This window comes from Pongo abelii, chromosome 8, assembly GCF_028885655.2.
Source record: "Pongo abelii isolate AG06213 chromosome 8, NHGRI_mPonAbe1-v2.0_pri, whole genome shotgun sequence".
NCBI lineage: Eukaryota > Metazoa > Chordata > Mammalia > Primates > Hominidae > Pongo > Pongo abelii.
In genome coordinates, this window is record NC_071993.2 from 75,370,020 (window position 1) to 75,390,068 (window position 20,049).

The 20,049-nt window shown below is 43.6% G+C and overlaps 1 protein-coding gene across 4 annotated transcripts in view; it reads right to left on the reverse strand.

The window, feature by feature from the left end:
• The window catches only part of STOX1 (storkhead box 1), a 73,251-nt gene that overhangs the window by 21,129 nt on the left and 32,073 nt on the right, over positions 1–20,049 (reverse strand). The window contains exons 2-3 of one of the 4 annotated variants that reach the window (XM_054523369.2): positions 5,123–6,155; positions 3,838–4,995 (exon numbers count right to left, since the gene is read on the reverse strand). The exons of 2 other annotated variants lie outside the window; for them this stretch is intronic. In XM_054523369.2, coding sequence (XP_054379344.1) covers positions 3,838–3,883 — 46 coding nt within the window. In that variant the 5' untranslated portion in view covers positions 3,884–4,995; positions 5,123–6,155. Of the gene's footprint in view, positions 1–3,837; positions 6,156–20,049 lie in introns of all 4 variants that reach the window. One more of the 4 variants, XM_063727376.1, reaches the window with a different exon arrangement.

The following is a 20,049-nucleotide window of genomic DNA, read 5'->3' on the forward strand; positions in this document are numbered from 1 at the left end:
ATTAGCACAGCAAAGTCATCTGACTTCTGTCAAGTTAGAAAATAGAAATAAGAGGGAAAAATGGGAATGAGAGGATGGCGGGTGGAAAGGGGGTTTGAGGAGCTATTCTCAAAGTACTAGGAAATAAAAAATGAGTAAGAAGATTGTGAAGGAGCCGAGTCTCCAGGTGATCTATGCATAGTTTTTGGCAGAGGGGTGGCATTTTGTAATGGAAAAGGGTGAGAGCTGGGGGAGGCCAGCCCATGCCTCTAAAACTTTAAAATGTGCATATGTGGATCACCAGGAGATCTTGCTAATGTGCAGATTCTGATTCAGAGCCCCTGATCTGCACTTCTAACAACCTCCCAGGGATGTTCACACTGCAGGTCTGAGTACTACTCTTTGGATTGGTAGAAGGTTAGGGTGTTAATGACAGCAATGTTAAAGTAGCTAACCATTTAACAAACATAATCCTGGGGCTGAATGGGGAGTCAAGTATAGCCAGAAGGAAGCTAAAGAATTAAGAAAACTTGATTATGCTCTGCAGTTAAACTCTCCCAGTGACAGTGGAGAAAGCAGTACATTGTACTGGTTGTTGAGGGGCCAGGTGTGAAGGGTTGAAGCCCAGAGCTGGTAAGTGGCCAGTACTGTATTCTTATTGTATCTGCATGAAGATAAAGGACTTCAACAAGGAAATCATAAGCAGTTTGCTGTTATACTTTCCATTGTTCCCTTGTTTGCTTAAGCTTCTCTATCTGGCCTTGGAAGGTCACATCACAAGGTAGAATTGCTGTCTGCTTCTGCAGCCTGGGAAGGATCTCCTCTAGGTGTGGCTGTGGCTATCCCATTGGGTGATTCTCAGAGGCCTATACCACTCTGAAAAGCTAGGATGAATGGCTAATCAATTAATTAGCATTTCAAAGAGTGGCGATAGATGATGTCCTGAAAATCTGTCCAAGCGGGGCATTAATTTACCTAAAACTCAAAATCCTCCTTGAAACTCAACTTTGGAACTGAGGGTAACAAGCCTCTATCCTCACTCCCTCTTTTTCTTTCTTTTTTCCTTCCTCATCTGGGTTTTACTTTCTTGGCTTTCATCTCCCCACTCAACCAGACAAAATGTGAAATTAAAGTACAATTTTAAATATTTTTATGATTCTTTGATATAACTGTATGTGCTTAGTTAAAATAAGTGGCTTTAAGCTTTTATATCTCTCTTCCCTACCTCCCTAAAAACATCTTTTCCTGTGATCTTGAATTGATTACTCATCCCCACTGCACTTGGAACTCAGAAAGTAATATTCCGTAATGAAGGCCTCAGAAGCAAGAGGTTTTTTCTGGCTTTTTCCTATCCTCCTATCTTGTTTCTAAGGCCAGCCATAGAAACAAGAATCCTTCTTCCCCAAGGCAGGTCATAGAAACCAGAACCCCCTTTCTCCAAATCCAGCCATAAAACCTAGAGGATTAGAGGCCCTTAATTTTAAAAGAGGGGGGAAAAGTTTCCCTTCCTTGAAAGACAAGGGCTAGACATAGAGGGCAAAGCCTGAAGGCTTTCCTTAGCCACATAATACCCATTTGAGTCTCACTTCACCTTTCCTTAAAACCAGGGTGGGGGAAAACACTGAAAGAGAGAAAATCCGCATGTCATCTGGTGTCCCTGCTGTGCCCGCCTGCAGGTGGCTGCCCATTTCTGTGCACTGGAAAACACAGTAGTGCCGTCTCCACTATGCCTTTGGGCTAGAACTGAAGCAGCCCATTTTCTAGTTCAATCCTTAGGTTTGTTTCCTCTTTTCATAGGAAAACTAGTAGTCAAAATAGATTTTCATGGGGCTGGGAGAGAGGTGCATAGGGCTTCCTGTATATTTGTTTGCAACCTCCTGTGAATCTATAATTACTTCAAAATAAGAGCAAAAACTTGATTTTTCAAAAAGCACTACTTTTAATTACCAAGGAGAAATGTATGAAACACAACTTTTTTCTTACATTTTTCAAACCCCACCTTTTTAAAAGAACCCTAATACTGTTTGCCAAATCCAAAGATACTCTTAAAAAATTTATTCATAATTCCTACTATGACATGGGGATGGGTATTTTAAAAGAGTGAACAAATCTACTATCAACTAGGAAGACTAATTGCCTTTTTCCCCCCTTAAAATTAATACAACTAAATGTAAACTTCACTTTAGAGGACATTGTTAATTGCTATTCGCCTCTGCTGTGGAGTTCCTCTAGACAAAGCCTAGAGAAAGTTTCTCAGTACATTTCCTTCACAGCTGTTGCTAAGATACATCCTTCAGGTGCACAAATCATCGAGTTTCCTTTGTGCAGGAAAGCAGAGTGCACCCTGACACGGGAACATTTATGACAGACATGGGGATCATTTTCAAGCTTCAGCTATGGTCTGTTTCAGTGACTTCTGCACTCCTTTGCTTTTTGGAATGCATCTCTTAGAGTTTTTCACCAAAAATTAACTTTCTATGCAGAAGATCCCACTTATAGATGTAACCAGATTCCACAATAAGAGAAGGCCAGCCCTTTGGGTTTATCCTCAACTATGAGGGAGTAAACGGAAGAGCACTCTTCAGTCTAGGCCAGCTGTGGACCTTTGACCCTTGAGCTGAGCAGGGCTCAGAAGGCTAAGGAGAGACTTTGAGCCAGAGCATAAACAGTTGTCAACAGCGTTCTCTGTTTACACAGTCTTGTACTCTTTGGTGCCTCAGAAATGAAAAAAAGTGTTTAGGCTGAAGGACTGGTTTCACAAAAAATAACAACAAAGTAGAACCATAGAGGTGAGGTTATTTGTGCCTGCTACACTTTCTGAAAAGGATTTTTGTTGTTAATTTACTGATTCTTTGCTGTACTACAAAAGGATTTAGTTGCTGTATAAAATTTCTTTGTTGGCCAGGCGTGGTGGCTCATGCCTGTAATTCCAGCACTTTGAGAGGCTGAGGGGGGCGGATCACCTGAGGTCGGGAGTTTGAGACCAGCCTGACCAATGTGGAGAAGCCCCATCTCTACTAAAAATACAAAATTAGCTGGGTGTGGTGGTGCATGCCTGAATCCCAGCTACTCAGGAGGCTTAGGCAGGAGAATCACTTGAACTCGGAAGGCGGAGGTTGCGGTGAGCCGAGATCACACCATTGCACTACAGCCTGGGCAACAAGAGTAAAACTCCATTTCAAAATATATATATATTCAGAATATACATATTCAGAATATATACATATATATATTTATTCTGGTAAAGACCAGAAAGCAACCCCCACTCCTCACCGCCACAAAAAAAAAAAAGTCAAAGTAATGATAAAAGCAAAGTATGAGGAGTTTAAAAAGTTATTCTTTTACAAGTCCACTTGTTTGGGGAAAAAAAAGTGCAAAGCAAATTAAATGTACCATGTGGATGCCCAATTCACAAATGAAAATACTGAGCTCTTCACTATCAAAAGCTTTTCATCCAGTGAAGTCCAGAGCAGGCCCTTGTAGCAGACAAAGTTAGAATCAGCCTCCTGTGGGATGGACGTGGATTCATACAACCCCAAGCAATCAGTCTCTGCTCCCTGGTGCCTAATGACAGTGTCCTAGAAAGCCCCTGGCCAATAGGAGCAGGCCCCTGGGAAAGGTGACTTGCTCTTGGAGTTGGTGACAATAGCTCAACAATATTGTTCTAGTGCAACCCAAGACCTCATCAAAGTTCTGAGGAAAAAGAGGTGGTTTCTTTATAAAAGGACACAAAGGCCCCTTCCGTAAGCCTCAAGGAGAAGGCCTCTAGAATACCCTATCCTGGCTGTTTTCTATCAGAAAAACAAGGGGCTCAAAGAGCCACTTCCTGGCCAATTCAGGAGGTGTGAATACTCATACCCAAATGTAGAATATCAAGAGGTACGCCCATGACAAATAGAAACATCTCAAGATTGCCTTCCCGCCAGACCCAGCAGGGTAGCTGTAGTGGAGCCAGTGAACACTCCCAAGAACTGTGGTACTGGAAAGATCTTCAACCAGGGGCGCTGTGGACTCCAAAATCTTCCAGTTACAGATGATCACTGGGAAACATTAGCAAAATGAAAATAAGCCTAAACTTTGCACTCTTGTAAGAGGGAGAGGTGGCGTCAGCACATGGGCCTACCCAGTGAAGTGATTTTCCCCCAGGGTGGGGGGCGTGAGGATCACAAGCCAAGGGATGTGGACCTTGACAAGACCTGCGCCCTGAGAGAAGGTCTGACACAGGGCAACAATGCCAGGCTTCAAATAGCACATTCACTCCACATCTTGAAGGTAACTAAAAATTAGTTGAAGGTGAGGTTTGGTATCATAAGCATTTTAGTGGAAACCCAGCCAGACACAAAGAAAGCCTGTGACCCTGGGTCACCAAGTGACTAAAAAATCCATTTCCTGGCCGATTCAGGAGGTGTGAATACTCACACCACAATGAGAATCATTACAAAATCATTATAATCCACCTGGCCCAATTGTATGTTTGCCTTGTCCACTCAGAACACCCTTGAAGGGTTAACTGAACTGGGGTCCGCTCGCCTAGCACAGTAAATCCAGGTATCTACATCAAGGCTTCTTATAGCTATAGAAGAGAAGGCATTTATTTGTAGGGTGCCAAGGAAGGAGGACCAGGCAGCCATTGTTTAAATCCTGACCTCCCAATGTCTTGTAAGCAAGGGTTTTTAAAGGCAGGGGAAGGAGAGTAGAAGTTATAAGCAAAATTATAAATTAATATATGGAGGTTATAAATTGGTTTTGGCTTAAAAGGGCAGGATATCTTGAAGGGGCTTACAGATCGTAGGTACATTTAAAGATTTTCTATTTTAATTGGTTAAGGAAGAGAAGCTTTGTTTAAAAATTTGGGGTCAGTAACTGGCTCAGGGGTATGACTCCCTCCAAGTCCATTAGGAAGAAATTTAGAACAAAGAACGCAGGTCAGGGTTTAGTACTTAATTTTTTCTTATCTGAGGTTTATGTGCCAGTGAATCTGTTGGGTGATGGTCTTCAGAGGAGGGGTCCAAGTTTCTGAAAGACAACTCAGAGACATATGTTAAGATGTTATCTTTAGTGTTTATAGGGAAACCAAACACCTCTGGATTCTAACTTTTTTGGCTATTGTTTTAGGTTACTGCCTTTTTAATAAGTTACTTACTTTTTAGGACTAGGTAGCAAAAGAAAACAGACAAGATGGTACCTTTTCCATGGTGGATTTAAGGAAAAAAAAAGGACTAGCTAGCTATCTGGAATTTTTCTTAAACTCAGGATTGAAAAAAAAAAAAAAGCCGGGCGCAGTGGCTCACGCCTGTAATCCCAACACTTTGGGAGGCTGAGGTGGGTGGATCATGAGGTCAGGGGTTCGAGACCAGCCTGACCAACAAGGTGAAACCCCCTCTCTACTAAAAATACAAAAATTAGCTGGGCGTGGTGGCAGGCGCCTGTAATCCCAGCTACTAAGGAGGCTGAGGCAGGAGAATTGCTTGAACCTGGGAGGCGGAGTTTGCAGTGAGCCGAGATGGCGCCACTGCACTCCAGCCTGGGCGACAGAGCAAGACTCAGTCTCAAAAAAAGAAAAAAAGAAAAAAGAAAGAAAAAAAAAAAGGACTAGCTAGCTATCTGGAATTTTTCTAAAACTCAGGATTAAAAAAAAAAAAAAAAAAAAAAAGGCCAGTGGCTCACGCCTGTAATCCCAACACTTTGGGAGGCTGAGGCGGGCGGATCACGAGGTCAGGAGATCGAGATCATCCTGGCTAACATGGTGAAACCCCGTCTCTACTAAAAATACAAAAAAATTAGCTGGGTGTGGTGGTGGGCGCCTGGAGTCCCTGCTACTCGGGAGGCTGAGGCAGGAGAATGGCGTGAACCCGGAAGGCAGAGCTTGCAGTGAGCCAAAATTGCGCCACTGCATTCCAGCCTGGGCAACAAAGCGAGACTCCGTCTCAAAAAAAAAAAAAAAACATGCTCTCGTTTGGGCACAGGCCCCTGAAAAGATGGTCCCTGCTCCGTCTCAGAAGTAAAAGAATCCTGGATCAAATCTGAATGTGGCCGGGCACGATGGCTGATGCCTGCAACCCCAACATTTTGGCAGGGGAGGCTGGAGGATTGCTTGAGCCTAGGAGTTCAAGGCTGCAGTGATCTATGATGATGGCGCTGCACTGAAGCCTGGGTGACAGAGCAAGACCCTGCCCCTAAAAAAGAAAAAAAAAAAGTGTTTATTTTGATATCTGAGCACTTCAGTAAAACCTCAGGGACAAAATTGAAGTTTTAATAAAAACTGTACCATTAAGGGGAAAAAAAAGAACAATTATGCTTATTTTACATTAATCTTACGCTTTTAAAAGACCAAAACCAATTCCAAGAGGGTCTGCTCTTGGAATTTAAATTCTAACATTTTAAATCGGGATGCTTGAATCTGATTTTAAGGCCCATGAAAGACTGTGCTACTAATCTGCAAGACAGAGGAAAGATTTTCTTTCAGAATTCAAAAAGCAGTCACATCCTAATATTTTTGTGTCATAATAAAACATGAATTTGTCATAGAATTAAATTCTAGAAAAAAATGAATCCTAGACTTGGCGCAGTGGCTCACGCCTGTAAACCCAACACTTTGGGAGGCCAAGGTGGGCCAATCACCTGAGGTCAGGAGTTCGAGACCAGCCTGGCCAACATGGTGAAACCTTGTCTCTACTAAAAATTACAAAAATAAGCTGGGCATGGTGGTGGGTGCCTGTGATCCCAGCTACACTGGAGGCTGAGGCAGGAGAATCACTTGAACCCAGGAGATGGAGGTTGTGGTGAGCCAAGACTGTGCCATTGTACTCCAGCCTGGGTGACAAAAACGAAACTCCATCTCAAAAAAAAAAAAAAAAGAAAGAAAAGAAAAAGAAAAAACTAATCCCTAGTATTACTTATTTTATATTTAGAACACGAGTTTTTCTCTACTATAAGAACATTTAGTTCCTATGCAAGTGTGTTTATGGACTTAGAGCTAGGAAGTCTGCCAGAAATTCATGCATTATTGACCTTCAAGTGGTTTAACAGAGCTGCTCTAACTCAACTAATTACCCAGACACATGAAATCTGAGACCATCTTTCTGGGCGCCTGTATTGAATCACACTGTGGGAAAGGTATCTTCTATGTGCCTTAGGGATGACAACAGAGTGCAAATAAAACAGCCTGCAGGTACACTCAAGTTTAATTTTAAAAAAAGGATGTTTTGTTCAAAGTAATCCAAGAAGCTTCCGTGATTTTAAACTGCTCTTTTATCCAGTACAGAATTTCCACCAAATGTTTTTAACATTAAAATTAATCCTGAACTTTGAAAAATTGAAGCATTTGTAACAACATGCCCCTCATTAAAGACAAGATGCTGTGCAAATCTTTGATGGCTTTAAACAATTAGATCTATTGTGTTACAACTTCAAATAGGTTCAGAAAATCAAATGAAATGGAAACAAAAAGGTTCCAGGCCAGTAAACCAAGCCCCTCTCCACGTCTCCCTTTTATTTTAGTAAAGAATGCAAAAACTTTCCTCCACATTTAGAAACAAAAGAGTAGCAAGACAGAAGCTGGCTGCAGATCTAAGGGTAATCGGGTTATCTGCCATGGAAGCTGGAATTCTTTCTCAAGCATGGTGATGTTTATTTTTGACTCCTAGACAAATGGCTCCCTTCTGGGAAATACCCTCTGCTGGAAAGCTAAAGGCTTCCCTTGGGAAGATGAGCTGTTCAACAGCAGGAATCCTTAGTAATGTCTTCTTTACTTATCACACTTCAACCTGTCAGAATTTAGTTAGTGGCCTCCTTTTCGAGTGATATATTCACTAATATTGACTATCAGTTGGGTCTCAGAGGGCCTGGAACAGACCCCACAATTTGGTTGTCAGCACGCTGATACACCAAGAAGACAGGTGGCCCCACCCGGGGGTGCCCTTTGAGCCTCTAGCTCCCTTCCCCCATGGCCACCACCCTCACTGCGGATAGGGATACAAGGAGCCTCAGTCAGGAATGACTGACTCAAGCCAGCTGAATGACTCAAACCAGCTGGCTTTTGAATAATACTAAAACGAATCCACATTTGGCCCAAAACCCTTAGGCTCTGAGGTGCCCTTTCCTACCCTCTTTCCCTTCAAGCCTTCCATCCTGGATATGTTCATGACTTTATTCAGTCGTGTTAGTTTTCAATGGCTGTCAAAATCAATTACAGCAAACTTAGTGGCTTAAAACAACACAAATTTATTATCTCACAGTCTATAGGTCAGAAGTTCTGGGTGTCAGAGCCAAAACCAAAGTGCTGGCCAGCCTAGGCTTTATCAGGAGACTCTGGGGGTAGAATGTTTTTACTCTCATTTAGGTTTTTGGCAGAGATCAGTTCCTTATGGTTGTAGGACTGAGGACGGCAGTCACTGTTTCCTCGATGACTATCAGATGGGAGCCTCTCTCAGTCACCTCTATTTCCTGTCATGTTGTCCCCTTCATCTTCAAACACAGAATTAAATCTGCCCACACTCTCTGATGTGCACTTCCATTGCATTGCTTCTGCTTCTTGCCAGAGAAAATTTATCTGCTTTTAAGAGTACCTGTGATTAGACAGGATCCACCCAGATAATCTAGAATAATCTCCCTAATTTAATGTCCATAACCTAATTACACCTGAAAAGTCTCTTTAGCCATGTAAGGTAACATATTCACAGGTTCCAGGTATTAGGACATGGGCATCTTTGGTGAACCATTCTACCTACCACACCAGTTACAAGGGTTGGGGGCAAGGAATAGCTATACAAATAGCAAGAGAGGCACAGGTTGTAAACTGCTGTAGTACCTATATGTCCCTAAAAATGGTCATGCAGGAGGACATCCTTTTTTTGACCTCCAGGAAACCTGGAACAGATTATGGTGCCTCTTCTGCCCAAGATTCTGGAGGCCACAAAGGCAATGACAGTGACTAACAGGACTAGTCATGGTGATTAACAGAAAATACCACTGTACAAAACGGGGGTAAAAAGTCCGGCACTTAACAAGTTTAGGAAGTTAGGAGAGAAAAAAATAAAATAAATAAAAATTTTAAAGTCCAGCACAAAGGTGGTTGTTTGAATAAAAAATTAAAGTTTCCCTAGATTTTTTTTTAAAGCTGTCCTTTCTATTTTCATGGTCCTCACATTACAAACAAGTCCTATACTGGGGGCCAAGCAATCTGATCAGGGTATTTATTGGGGTTCTAATCCAGATTCTGCTCTGTGGCCCTGAGTAAGTCACCTCTCTTCTTTGGGTCTCAGTTCCCTTGCCCATACACAGGGGACTGAACTAGATCAGCATTTTGCAAAAAGGGTCTGTGGAACATTCATTCCATGAAATGCTCTCTACAAAGAAAAGGGTCCCCATGCCAAATGTTTGAGAAATGCTGCTTGGAGCCACAGTGGTATTGTGAAAGGGTCTGAAAACTTCTATAACGAACAACTACCTAGTTTATTTAACCCAATGTTCCCTGATCATATTTGACAACCAACTCCTTTTTCTTAAGTACTGTACTACCCTTCAGCTAAGTACCGTACCTTCAGCTGTGACTTCCCTCCATTCAGATTGGCCTCTCCCTGAATAGTCAGTACCTCTCCATATCCTGTCCCTTTTTCCCTGTCTCCTCCACCTACAGCACTCTTCCCCATACCTCAGTGTTTCAAAATCCTGTCATTTAAGACTAACTAAAATGCTCAGTGACTCTATCATGAATAGTTTTCTAATCCCATCAGCTGGAAATGTATTCTCCTTCTTCATATGTACTATTTAATAAGCATTTAATGAGTGGCTACCATTGTTTAGCATCAGGCACTCAGAGTAAATTGACATTATAACAGCACAGTCCCTCAATCATTCCTTATCCAGCATATATTTATTATCTACTATATACCAGTTACAAAGGTTACAAGAGCAAACAGGATACAGTCCTCACACTCAATGGGCTTTGACTGTCATGGAAGAGCAGCAGTTGGTTAAGACAATCTTAACCTATCATGAGGCTGTAATTGGTAGGACTAGAACTCAGTATTCCTGGGTCCCAAGCCTGAATGCTATTCCCAGAAGTCTGTGGCTGCCTGGGCCAGGACCATCACGAGGAAGAAGAGCCAGACTGTTCCTCATAGGGCCTTGGGCCACCAAGGCAGCACAGGATAAATAAAGGAACAGTGGAGTTGGTCAGGTAGACCTGGGCTCACATTCTCTACTTCCACTTACTGTCAGTGTACCCTCTTTGAGTATTAATTAGTGACCTCAACTCTTCAAGATGAATAATAGTATCTGGCTAAAAGGTTACTGTGGGAAAACAATCTGAAAATACCTGGAATAGATTTGACACGTGTCAGTTCTACTGATATCAGCACTTTTTAACTTTTCTTCCCAAATTAAGATACTAACTTGATCAGACCCTGTTCCATGTCATTACTAGTACTTGAAGTTTCTCCTGTAGGGCACCAGTTAGGCACATGGATAGATTTCTTGGCCAATTCTGACTTTTCTTTTTTTGAGATGGAGTTTCATTCTTGTTGCCCAGGCTGGAGTGCAAACTGCCTCCTGGGTTCAGGAGATTCTCTTGCCTTAGCCTCCTGAGTAGCTGGGATTATGCTAGGAACAGGCCCCAAGACTGGCCATAAACAAGATCTCTGCAGCACTGTGACATGCTCATGATGGCTATGACGCTCATGCTGGAGACTGCTGGTTTACCGGAATAAGGGCAAGGAACACCTGGCCCACCCAGGGCGGAAAATGCTCAAGGTGTTCCTAAACCACAAACTATGGCATGAGTGATCTGTGCCTTAAGGACATGTTCCTGCTGCAGATAACTAGCCAGAGCCTGTCCCTTTGTTCTTGCGAAGAATACTTTGTTAATCTATAAACTGCAGAAACGATGTTTATCTCGGGCTTACTATCAATAAATAGGTGGATCAAACTCTGTTCGAGGCTCTCAGCTCTGAAGGCTGTTAGCCCCCCGATCCCACTTTGCACTCTATTTCTGTGTCTGTGTCTTTATTCCTCTAGCACCACTGGATTGGGGTCTCCACGACCGAGCTGGTCTCAGCAAGCAGCACCCAAATGTGGGGCTTGAACCCGGGTCGAAGGGTCGCCAGAGCGATGGTTGGAGAACGTGGAACTACACTGGAGGACACCCGAGTACTCTTAAGCAATCCCCGTGATGAATAAAACAGGGAGCTTAGAAGCATCAGGGCAAAAATTAGACAAGGGTCAAACAGGCACGAGGCTTATTTGAGTCTGCTTCAGCAGCTCCTCAGAGAAGGAGTGAAGGTTAGCACTAGCCGCCTTATGCGGCTTTTCAGTGTGGTAGAGAAATATTGCCCCTGGTTTCCGAACTGAGGAACTATGGATGTAGAGGTCTGGAAGAAGGTAGGCAGCGCACTCAAAAAGGCATATAAGGATAGTGCTGAGGATATTCCTGTAACTGTCTGGTCAGTGTGGGCTCTGATTCGTTCCACCTTGGAACCTTTCACACTGACAATGAGGAGGAAGGAGATGAAGGAGAGGGGGAGTTTGATAATGTTGTGGAAGAGATAAACGAACAGATCTGTCAACCACTTAAAGAGACCCAAGAAGGGGAAGCTTGTCCCTGCCCCTTGGCACCCCCTCAATACCTTGAAGATGGAGAATGGCCTGACCCTCTGGATCTTTCTTTTCCGGAGGACACTGGGCAAAAAGTAGTCACCCCAGTGGCTGTTAGAACAGCACCCCGAGCAACCACCCTCAGTTCTATTCAGGCAGGAATTCAGAAAGCTAGAAGAGAGGGTGATTTAGAGGCTTGGCAGTTCCCTGTTAGGATACACCCCCCAGATCAACAGGGGAATGTTATGGCTACATTTGAGCCTTTTCCCTCTAAATTACTCGAAGAGTTTAAACAGGCTATCAATCAGTATGAACCAGGTCTGTGCCTGAAGTGTAAAAAAGGAAAGCATTGGGCCAGGCACGGTGGGTAATCCCAGCACTTTAGGAGGCTGAGGCGGGCGGATCACGAGGTCAGGAGATCGAGACCATCCTGGCTAACACGGTGAAACCCCGTCTCTACTAAAAATACAAAAAAAATAGCCGGGCGTGGTGGCGGGCGCCTGTAGTCCCAGCTACTCGGGAGGCTGAGGCTGGAAAATGGCGTGAACCCAGGAGGCGGAGCTTGCAGTGACCGAGATCGCGCCACTGCACTCCAGCCTGGGTGACAGAGCAAGACTCCGCCTCAAAAAAAAAAAAAAGGAAAGCATTGGTCCAATCAGTGTCATTCTAAATTTGATAAAGACAGAAAACCGATTTCGGGAAATGCCATGAGGGGCCCGTCCTGGGCCCCGTTCCAAACCGGGGCATTCCCAGCTCAGGCCACTCCCTCACCCCTATACAATGCTTGTCCCCCGCCACAGCCGGTAGTGTCACAGTAGACTGTGTTGCACCAGGGCTGTGAGTCTGCCTGGAGAGCCGCCACAGAAAGTACCAACAGGAGTCTGCGGACCCCTGCCAGCAGGAACGGTAAGACTACTTCTGGGAAGATCTAGTTTAAATTTAAAAGGAGTGCAGGTTCATACAGGAGTAATTGACTGGGATTGTAATGGGGAAATTCAAATCATTTTATCTACCTCTGTTCCTTGGAAGGCAGAACCGGGAGAGCATATAGCGCAGCTTCTGATTTTACTGTATGTGGGACTAGGAAAAAGTGAAACTAAAAGAACAGGGGGATTTTGCGGGACAAATAAACAAGGGAAAGCCGCCTACTGGGTAAATCAAATTACGGATAAACATCCTACCTGTGAAATAACTATTCAGGGAAAGAAATTTAAAGGTTTGCTAGATACAGGAGCAGACATTTCAATCATTTCTCTACAGCACTGGCCGTCTGCATGGCCAGTTCAACCCACTCAATTTAACATAGTTGGAGTTGGTAAAGCCCCTGAAGTACATCAAAGTAGTTATATTTTGCATTGTGAAGGGTCCAACGGACAACCTGGGACTATTCAACCAATTATAACTTCTGAACCTATAAATGTATGGGGGAGAGATTTATTACAACAATAGGGAACACAAATTTTAATTCCTGAGCAATTATACAGCCCTCAAAGTCAATATATGATGCATGAAATGGGGTATGTCCCTGGTATGGGACTAGGAAAAAATTTGCAAGGTTTGAAGGAACCACTTCAAGCAGAAAGACAAAGTTCTCACCAAGGTTTAGGATACCATTTTTGATGGTGGCCATTGTTAAGCCTCCAGATCCTATCCCGTTAAAATGGCTGACAGACAAGCCAATATGGATAGAACAGTGGCCGCTGAGTAAAGAGAAACTGGAGGCTTTAAATGAATTACTCAAAAAACAGCTTCAAAAGGGAATCCCCTTAGAATTCCCCAGTTTTTGTAATTAAGAAAAAATCAGGTAAATGGAGAATGTTAACTGACTTAAGGGCCATTAATTCAGTTATACAACCTAGGGGGCATTACAGCCAGGACTGCCTTCTCCTGCTATGATTCCAAAAAATTGGCCTTTTGTTTGTTTGTTTTTTTGTTTTGAGATGGAGTCTCACTCTGTCGCCCAGGCTGGAGTGCAGTGACACCATCTCAGCTCACTGCAAGCTCCGCCTCCCAGGTTCATGCCATTCTCCTGCCTCAGCCTCCCAAGTAGCTGGGACTACAGGCACCCACCGCCACGACCGGATAATTTTTTGTATTTTTAGTAGAGATGGGGTTTCACCGTGTTAGCCAGGATGGACTCAATCTCCTGACCTCGTGATCCGCCTGCTTTGGCCTCCCAAAGTGCTGGGATTACAGGCGTGAGCCACCGCGCCCAGCCAAAAACTGGCCTTTAATAGTCATAGAGTTAAAAGACAGTTTCTTTACTATCTCCTTAGCTGAGCAGGACTGTGAACGGTTTGCATTTACGATTCCTGCGGTAAACAACCTGCAGCCTGCTAAGCATTTTCATTGGAAAATGTTGCCACAAGGCATGTTAAACAGTCCAACAATTTGCCAGAAGTATGTAGGGCAAGCAATTGAACCTACTCGTAAAAGATTTTCACAGTGTTACATTATTCATTATATGGATGATATTCTTTGTGCTGCCCCCACTCGGGAAATATTACTCCAATGTTATGATCACTTGCAAAATTTGGTTTCTTGTGCCGGTTTAATTATAGCTCCTGGCAAAATTCAGACTACTACTGCTTACTCCTACTTGAGGACCTTAATAAATGACACTACAATAGTGCCACAAAAGTAACCATACATAAGGATCAATTAAAAACATTGAATGACTTTCAAAAATTACTAGGGGACATTAATTGGATATGGCCTGCTCTAGGCATTCCTACTTATGCCATGAGTAATCTGTTTTCTATCCTTAGAGGAGATCCTAGTTTCACAAGCCCTCGGCAATTAACAAAAGAAGCTGAGGCAGAGCTGCAGCTAATCGAAAAGCAAGTCCATAAGGCCCCAATAAACAGAACAGATCCAGAGAAGACTCTAGATTTGCTAATTTTTCCAACTTATCATTCACCTACTGGTGTTATTGTTCAGGAGCAAGATCTTATGAAGTGGCTTTTCTTTCCACATACTAATTCACGGACTTTGACTCCTTATTTGGATCAAATCACTACTATGATAGGAAATGGGAGAACTCAGATCATTAAATTACATGGATATGATCCTGGAAAAATTATTGTCCCTCTCACGAAGGCAGAAATACAGCAAGCTTTTATAAATAGTCTTACTTGGCAAACCCATTTAGCTGACTTTGTGGGTATTCTAGATAACCATTTTCCTAACACAAAACTGTTTCAATTTTTGAAATTAACTAATTGGATTCTCCCTAAAATAACTAAATTCAAACCAATTAAAGGTGCTGAGAATGTCTTCACAGATAGGTCTAGTAATGGTAAAGCCTCTTATTCTAGATCAAAAGGTAAAGTTTTTCAGACGCCCTATACTTCAGCTCAAAAAGCAGAACTTGGCCAGGTGCAGTGGCTCACGCCTGTAATCCCAGCACTTTGGGAGGCCGAGGTGGGCGGATCACAAGGTCAGGAGATTGAGATCATCCTGGCTAACACAGTGAAACCCCGCCTCTACTAAAAATACAAAAAAATTAGCTGGTGTGGTGGCGGGAGCCTATAGTCCCAGCTACTCGGGAGGCTGAGGCAGGAGAATGGCATGAACCCAGCAGGCAGAGCTTGCAGTGAGCCGAGATCGTGCCACCGCACTCCAGCCTGGGTGACAGAGTGAGACTTCATCTCAGAGGAAAAAAAAAAAAAAAAAGCAGAACTTGTAGCTGTAATAGAGGTATTGACTGCTTTTAATATGCCTATTAAAGTGATTTCTGATGCTTCATATGTGGTTCATCCTACACAGTTAGTTGAAAATGCTCAGCTACGATTCCATACAGATGAGCAACTGATGACTTTATTTACCCAATTGCAAACATTAGTTAGGAGTAAAATGCACCCTTTTTACATCACTCACATTAAGGCTCATACACCTCTTCCGGGACCTTTGACTGCAGGGAATCAAATGGCTGATGGCCTAGTTGCTACTGCAATATCTAAGGCTAGACACTTTCACAATTTAACCCATGTTAATGCCTCTGGTGTCAAACGCAGATACAGTATTACCTGGAAAGAAACTAAAGCTATTATCCAGTGATGCCCAACTTGCCAAATGGTGCATTCCTCATCTTTATTTTTTTTGAGATGGAGTCTCGCTCTGTCGCCTAGGCTGGAGTGCACTGGCGCAATCTCGGCTCACTGCAACCTCCGCCTTCCAGGTTCACACCATTCTCCTACCTCAGCCTCCCAAGTAGCTGGGACTACAGGCACCCGCCACCACGCCCAGCTAATTTTTTGTTTTTTAGTAGAGATGGGGGTTTCACCATGTTAGCCAGGATGGTCTCGATCTCCCGACCTTGTGATCCACTCACCTCAGCCTCCCAAAGTGCTGGGATTACAGGCGTGAGCCACCACATCCGGCCGCATTCCTCATCTTTTACAGGAGGAGTTAATCCTCGAGGATTGGAACCTAATTCTCTTTGGCAAATGGATGTCACACATGTTCCCTCGTTTGGGAGACTAGCTTATGTACATGTATGTGTGGACACCTTTTCTCACTTTGTCTGGGCTACACGCCAATCAGGAGAGTCTTCTGCCTATGTTAAACGTCACCTTTTGCAGTGTTTTGTGGTGATGGGCATTCCAGCTTCTATTAAAACAGATAATGCCCCAGGCTATACTAGCCAAGCCCTAGATGCATTTTTCTCTATATGGAATATTAAACACATTACTGGTATCCCATATAATTCTCAAGGACAAGCCATAGTGGAAAGAATGAATCTCTCCCTGAAACAGCAGTTGCAAAAACAGAAAGGAGGAGACAGTGACTACAGGACCCCACACATGCCAACTAAATCTAGCATTATTAAATTAAATTTTTTTTTTTTTTTTTTTGAGATGGAGTCTGGCTCTGTCGCCTAGGCTGGAGTGCAGTGGTGCGATCTCGGCTCACTGCAAGCTCTGCCTCCCAGGTTCACGCCATCCTCCTGCCTCAGTCTCCTGAGTAGCTGGGACTACAGGCACCCGCCACCATGCCCGGCTAATTTTTTTGTATTTTTAGTAGAGACAGGGTTTCACCGTGTTAGCCAGGATGGTCTCTATCTCCTGACCTTGTGATCTACCCGCCTCAGCCTCCCAAAGTGCTGGGATTACAGGCGTGAGCCACCGCGCCCGGCTAACTTTAAATTTTTTGAGCCTACCTTAAGGCCGATTGTTATCAGCAGCTGAAGAACATTTACAGAAGCCAGCTGCAAAGGCAGAAGTGGAACAACAGGTTTGGTGGAAAGACCCCATAACAAAAGGTTGGGAAACAGGTAAAATAATAACATGGGGCAGGTTATGCTTGTGTTTCTCCAGGACCAAATCAACAACCAATCTGGGTGCCACTGGGACATCTAAAGCCCTATTATGAGCCAGATACCCAGGAAGAGGTTTTGGGAGGATCCCGAAGAACCTGAGGAAGGTGGGACAACCAGTCACAATGAGTAATTTAATGATAGCTATGATAGCAGTGATCACCATTGCCGTGAGTATTCCTTCAGCAAGGGCTAACACAGAGAACAATTGTACTTACTGGGCATATTTACCTTTTCCACCACTTCTATAGCCTGTAACTTGGCTGGATCCCCCATTGGAGGTATACACTAATGATAGCTCTTGGTTGCCCAGTCCTACAGATGATAAAGCCCCATCTCACCCACATGAAGAAGGAACTGTTATGAATATTTCTTTAGGATTTGAATATCGGCCTATCTGTTTGGGAAAGGCCACTAGTTGCCTACCCCCTTGCTATCAACTTTGGCTGGCAATAATGCCTGGACGTATCACTCTATGGCACAGTTACACATGCTTTCTGGTCTCCGTATTTACCATAATGAATCTGCTCCTGTAATTAAGGCATACCGCCCTCAAAAACCTATTTGTAAACAGGATTGGACCTGGTCAGAAAAAATGAATGTACTTGTTTGGGAAGATTGCATTGCAGAACAGGCAGAGGTGCTGCACAATGATTCCTATGGAATCATTATTGACTGGTCCCCTAAGGAGATGTTTAGCATAAACTGCACCTCTCAGTCTGTGTGCCACGGCCACACTATGTTCAGCTGGTCTGAGCAAAACGATCAGATAGCAGAAATGATAAGAAGTACGGCAAGAGTTCCTATTATCTGGAAACATGGCAGTATAGCGGCACCTCAACCTCAAATGATATGGCCTGCTGTAGGAGCTAAACATAAGGATTTGTGGAAACTATTAATGGCTCTTAATAAGATCAAGATTAAGGAAGGACAATATACTATGCCATCACAATATAATCCTAATTACATTTTAGAACTTGTTGAAAACAATACAATTTGGATACAAAGTTGTGTTCACCCTCCTTTTCTGTTGGTAATGGGCAATCTAAAGGTTGACATCCCTAATTATCATGTAACTTGCCAGGAATGTAGATTGTTCTCTTGTGTGAACTGTAATACTAATCATTCTATCCTAGTAGTGAGAGCTCAAGGAGTATGGTTACCGGTGAAGCTTTCCCATCCTTGGGAAGCCTCTCCTTCTGTACATATTATTACTGAATTCTTCAGAAAATTCTGAGACACTCTCAGTGTTTCCTTGCTACTTTAATCTTAATTATTATGGGACTGATCACTGTCAGAGCCTACTGGTGCAGCAGCTGGAGTTGCACTACATTCATCAGTGCAGACAGCAGATTTTGTAAATAAACGGCAAAAGAATTCTACTCTGCTGTGGAACTCTCAAACTAAAATAGACCAAAAGATAGTTAATCAAATCAATGATCTCCCACAAACTGTAATGTGGCCAGGAGATCAAGTAGTTAGTTTGGAATATACAATGCAGCTAAAATGCAACTGGAATACTTCTGACCTTTGTATCACTCCTCACCCTTATAATGAATCAGAGCATGAATAGAAAAGAATAAAAAAGCATCTAGAAGAACACTCTACAAACTTGTCTTTGGATATTGCAAAATTAACAGAACAAATGTTTAAAGCATTCCAGGAACACCTGACCTTAATGCCAGGAACTGGAGTGCTTAAAGGAGCTGCAGATAGATTGGCAGCCATAAATCCTTCGAAATGGATAAAAACACTTGGAGGCTCTGTGATTTCTATGATGGTCGTGCTATTAATCTGTGTTGTTTGTCTTTGTGTAGTCTGAAGATGCAAATCCCGACTCCTGGGAAAAGTAGCTCACCATTATAAAGCTGCCTTTGTTTTCATTGCCGTGCAAAAACAAAAAGGGGGACATGCTAGGAACAGTCCTCAAGACTGGCCATAAACAAGATCTCTGCAGCACTGTGACATGCTCATGATGGCTATGACGCTCATGCTGGAGACTGCTGGTTTACCGGAATAAGGGCAAGGAACACCTGGCCCACCCAGGGCGAAAAATGCTCAAGGTGTTCCTAAACCACAAACTATGGTATGAGCGATCTGTGCCTTAAGGACATGTTCCTGCTGCAGATAACAAGCCAGGGCCTGTCCCTTTGTTCTTGTGAAGAATACTTTTAGTTAATCTATAAACTGCAGAAACGATGTTTATCACGGGCTTACTGTCAATAAATAGGTGGGTCAAACTCTGTTTGAGGCTCTCAGCTCTGAAGGCTGTTAGCCCCCCGATCCCACTTTGCACTCTATTTCTGTGTCTGTGTCTTTATTCCTCTAGTGTTGCTGGGTTGGGGTCTCCACGACCAAGCTGGTCTCGGCAGGATTATAGGCATGTGCCACCATGCCCAGCTGATTTTGTATTTTTAGTAGAGACAGGGTTTCTCCATGTTGGTCAGGCTGGTCTTGAACTCCCGACCTCAGGTGATCCACCCGCCTTGGGCTCCCAAAGAGCTGGGATTACAGGTGTGAGCCACTGCACCCGGCCAATCCTGACTTTTCTTTTCCCAACTCCCATAGCCTATTTGACCAGGCATCAGTCCCCATGACCTTCTCCTCACCTAGGAAGAAGGACCATACACTGCCAAAGCCTTCTACTAGCCCTACTTCATTTCTGAGAGGCATACCTCAGTGGCCCATCCTATTCAGTGATATTTTATTGTGATCCCTTGTGGCAGATAACACTGGTTGGCTCATTTAACACACACACCCAATCAAATTTTCCCTCACCTTCCTCTAGTGTGGTGGCAGGAAAGCATCATGCTCAATTTCCCAGCCTCATAACTTAACAGACATATGACATAGGTGTGGCCAATGAGACCCTTTTTTTTTTTTTTTGAGACAGAGTCTCACTCTGTTACCCAGGCTGGAGTGCAGTGGCATCATCTCAGCTCACTACAACCTCTGCCTCCCAGGTTCAAGCAATTCTCCTGCCTCAGCCTTCAGAGTAGCTGGGATTACAGGATCCTGCCATGCCCGGTTAATTTTTTGTATTTTTAGTAGAGATGGGGTTTCACCACGTTGCTCAGGCTGGTCTCAAACTCCTGACCTCAGGTGATCCACCTGCCTCAGCCTCCCAAAGTGCTGAGATTACAGGCGTGAGCCACCATGCC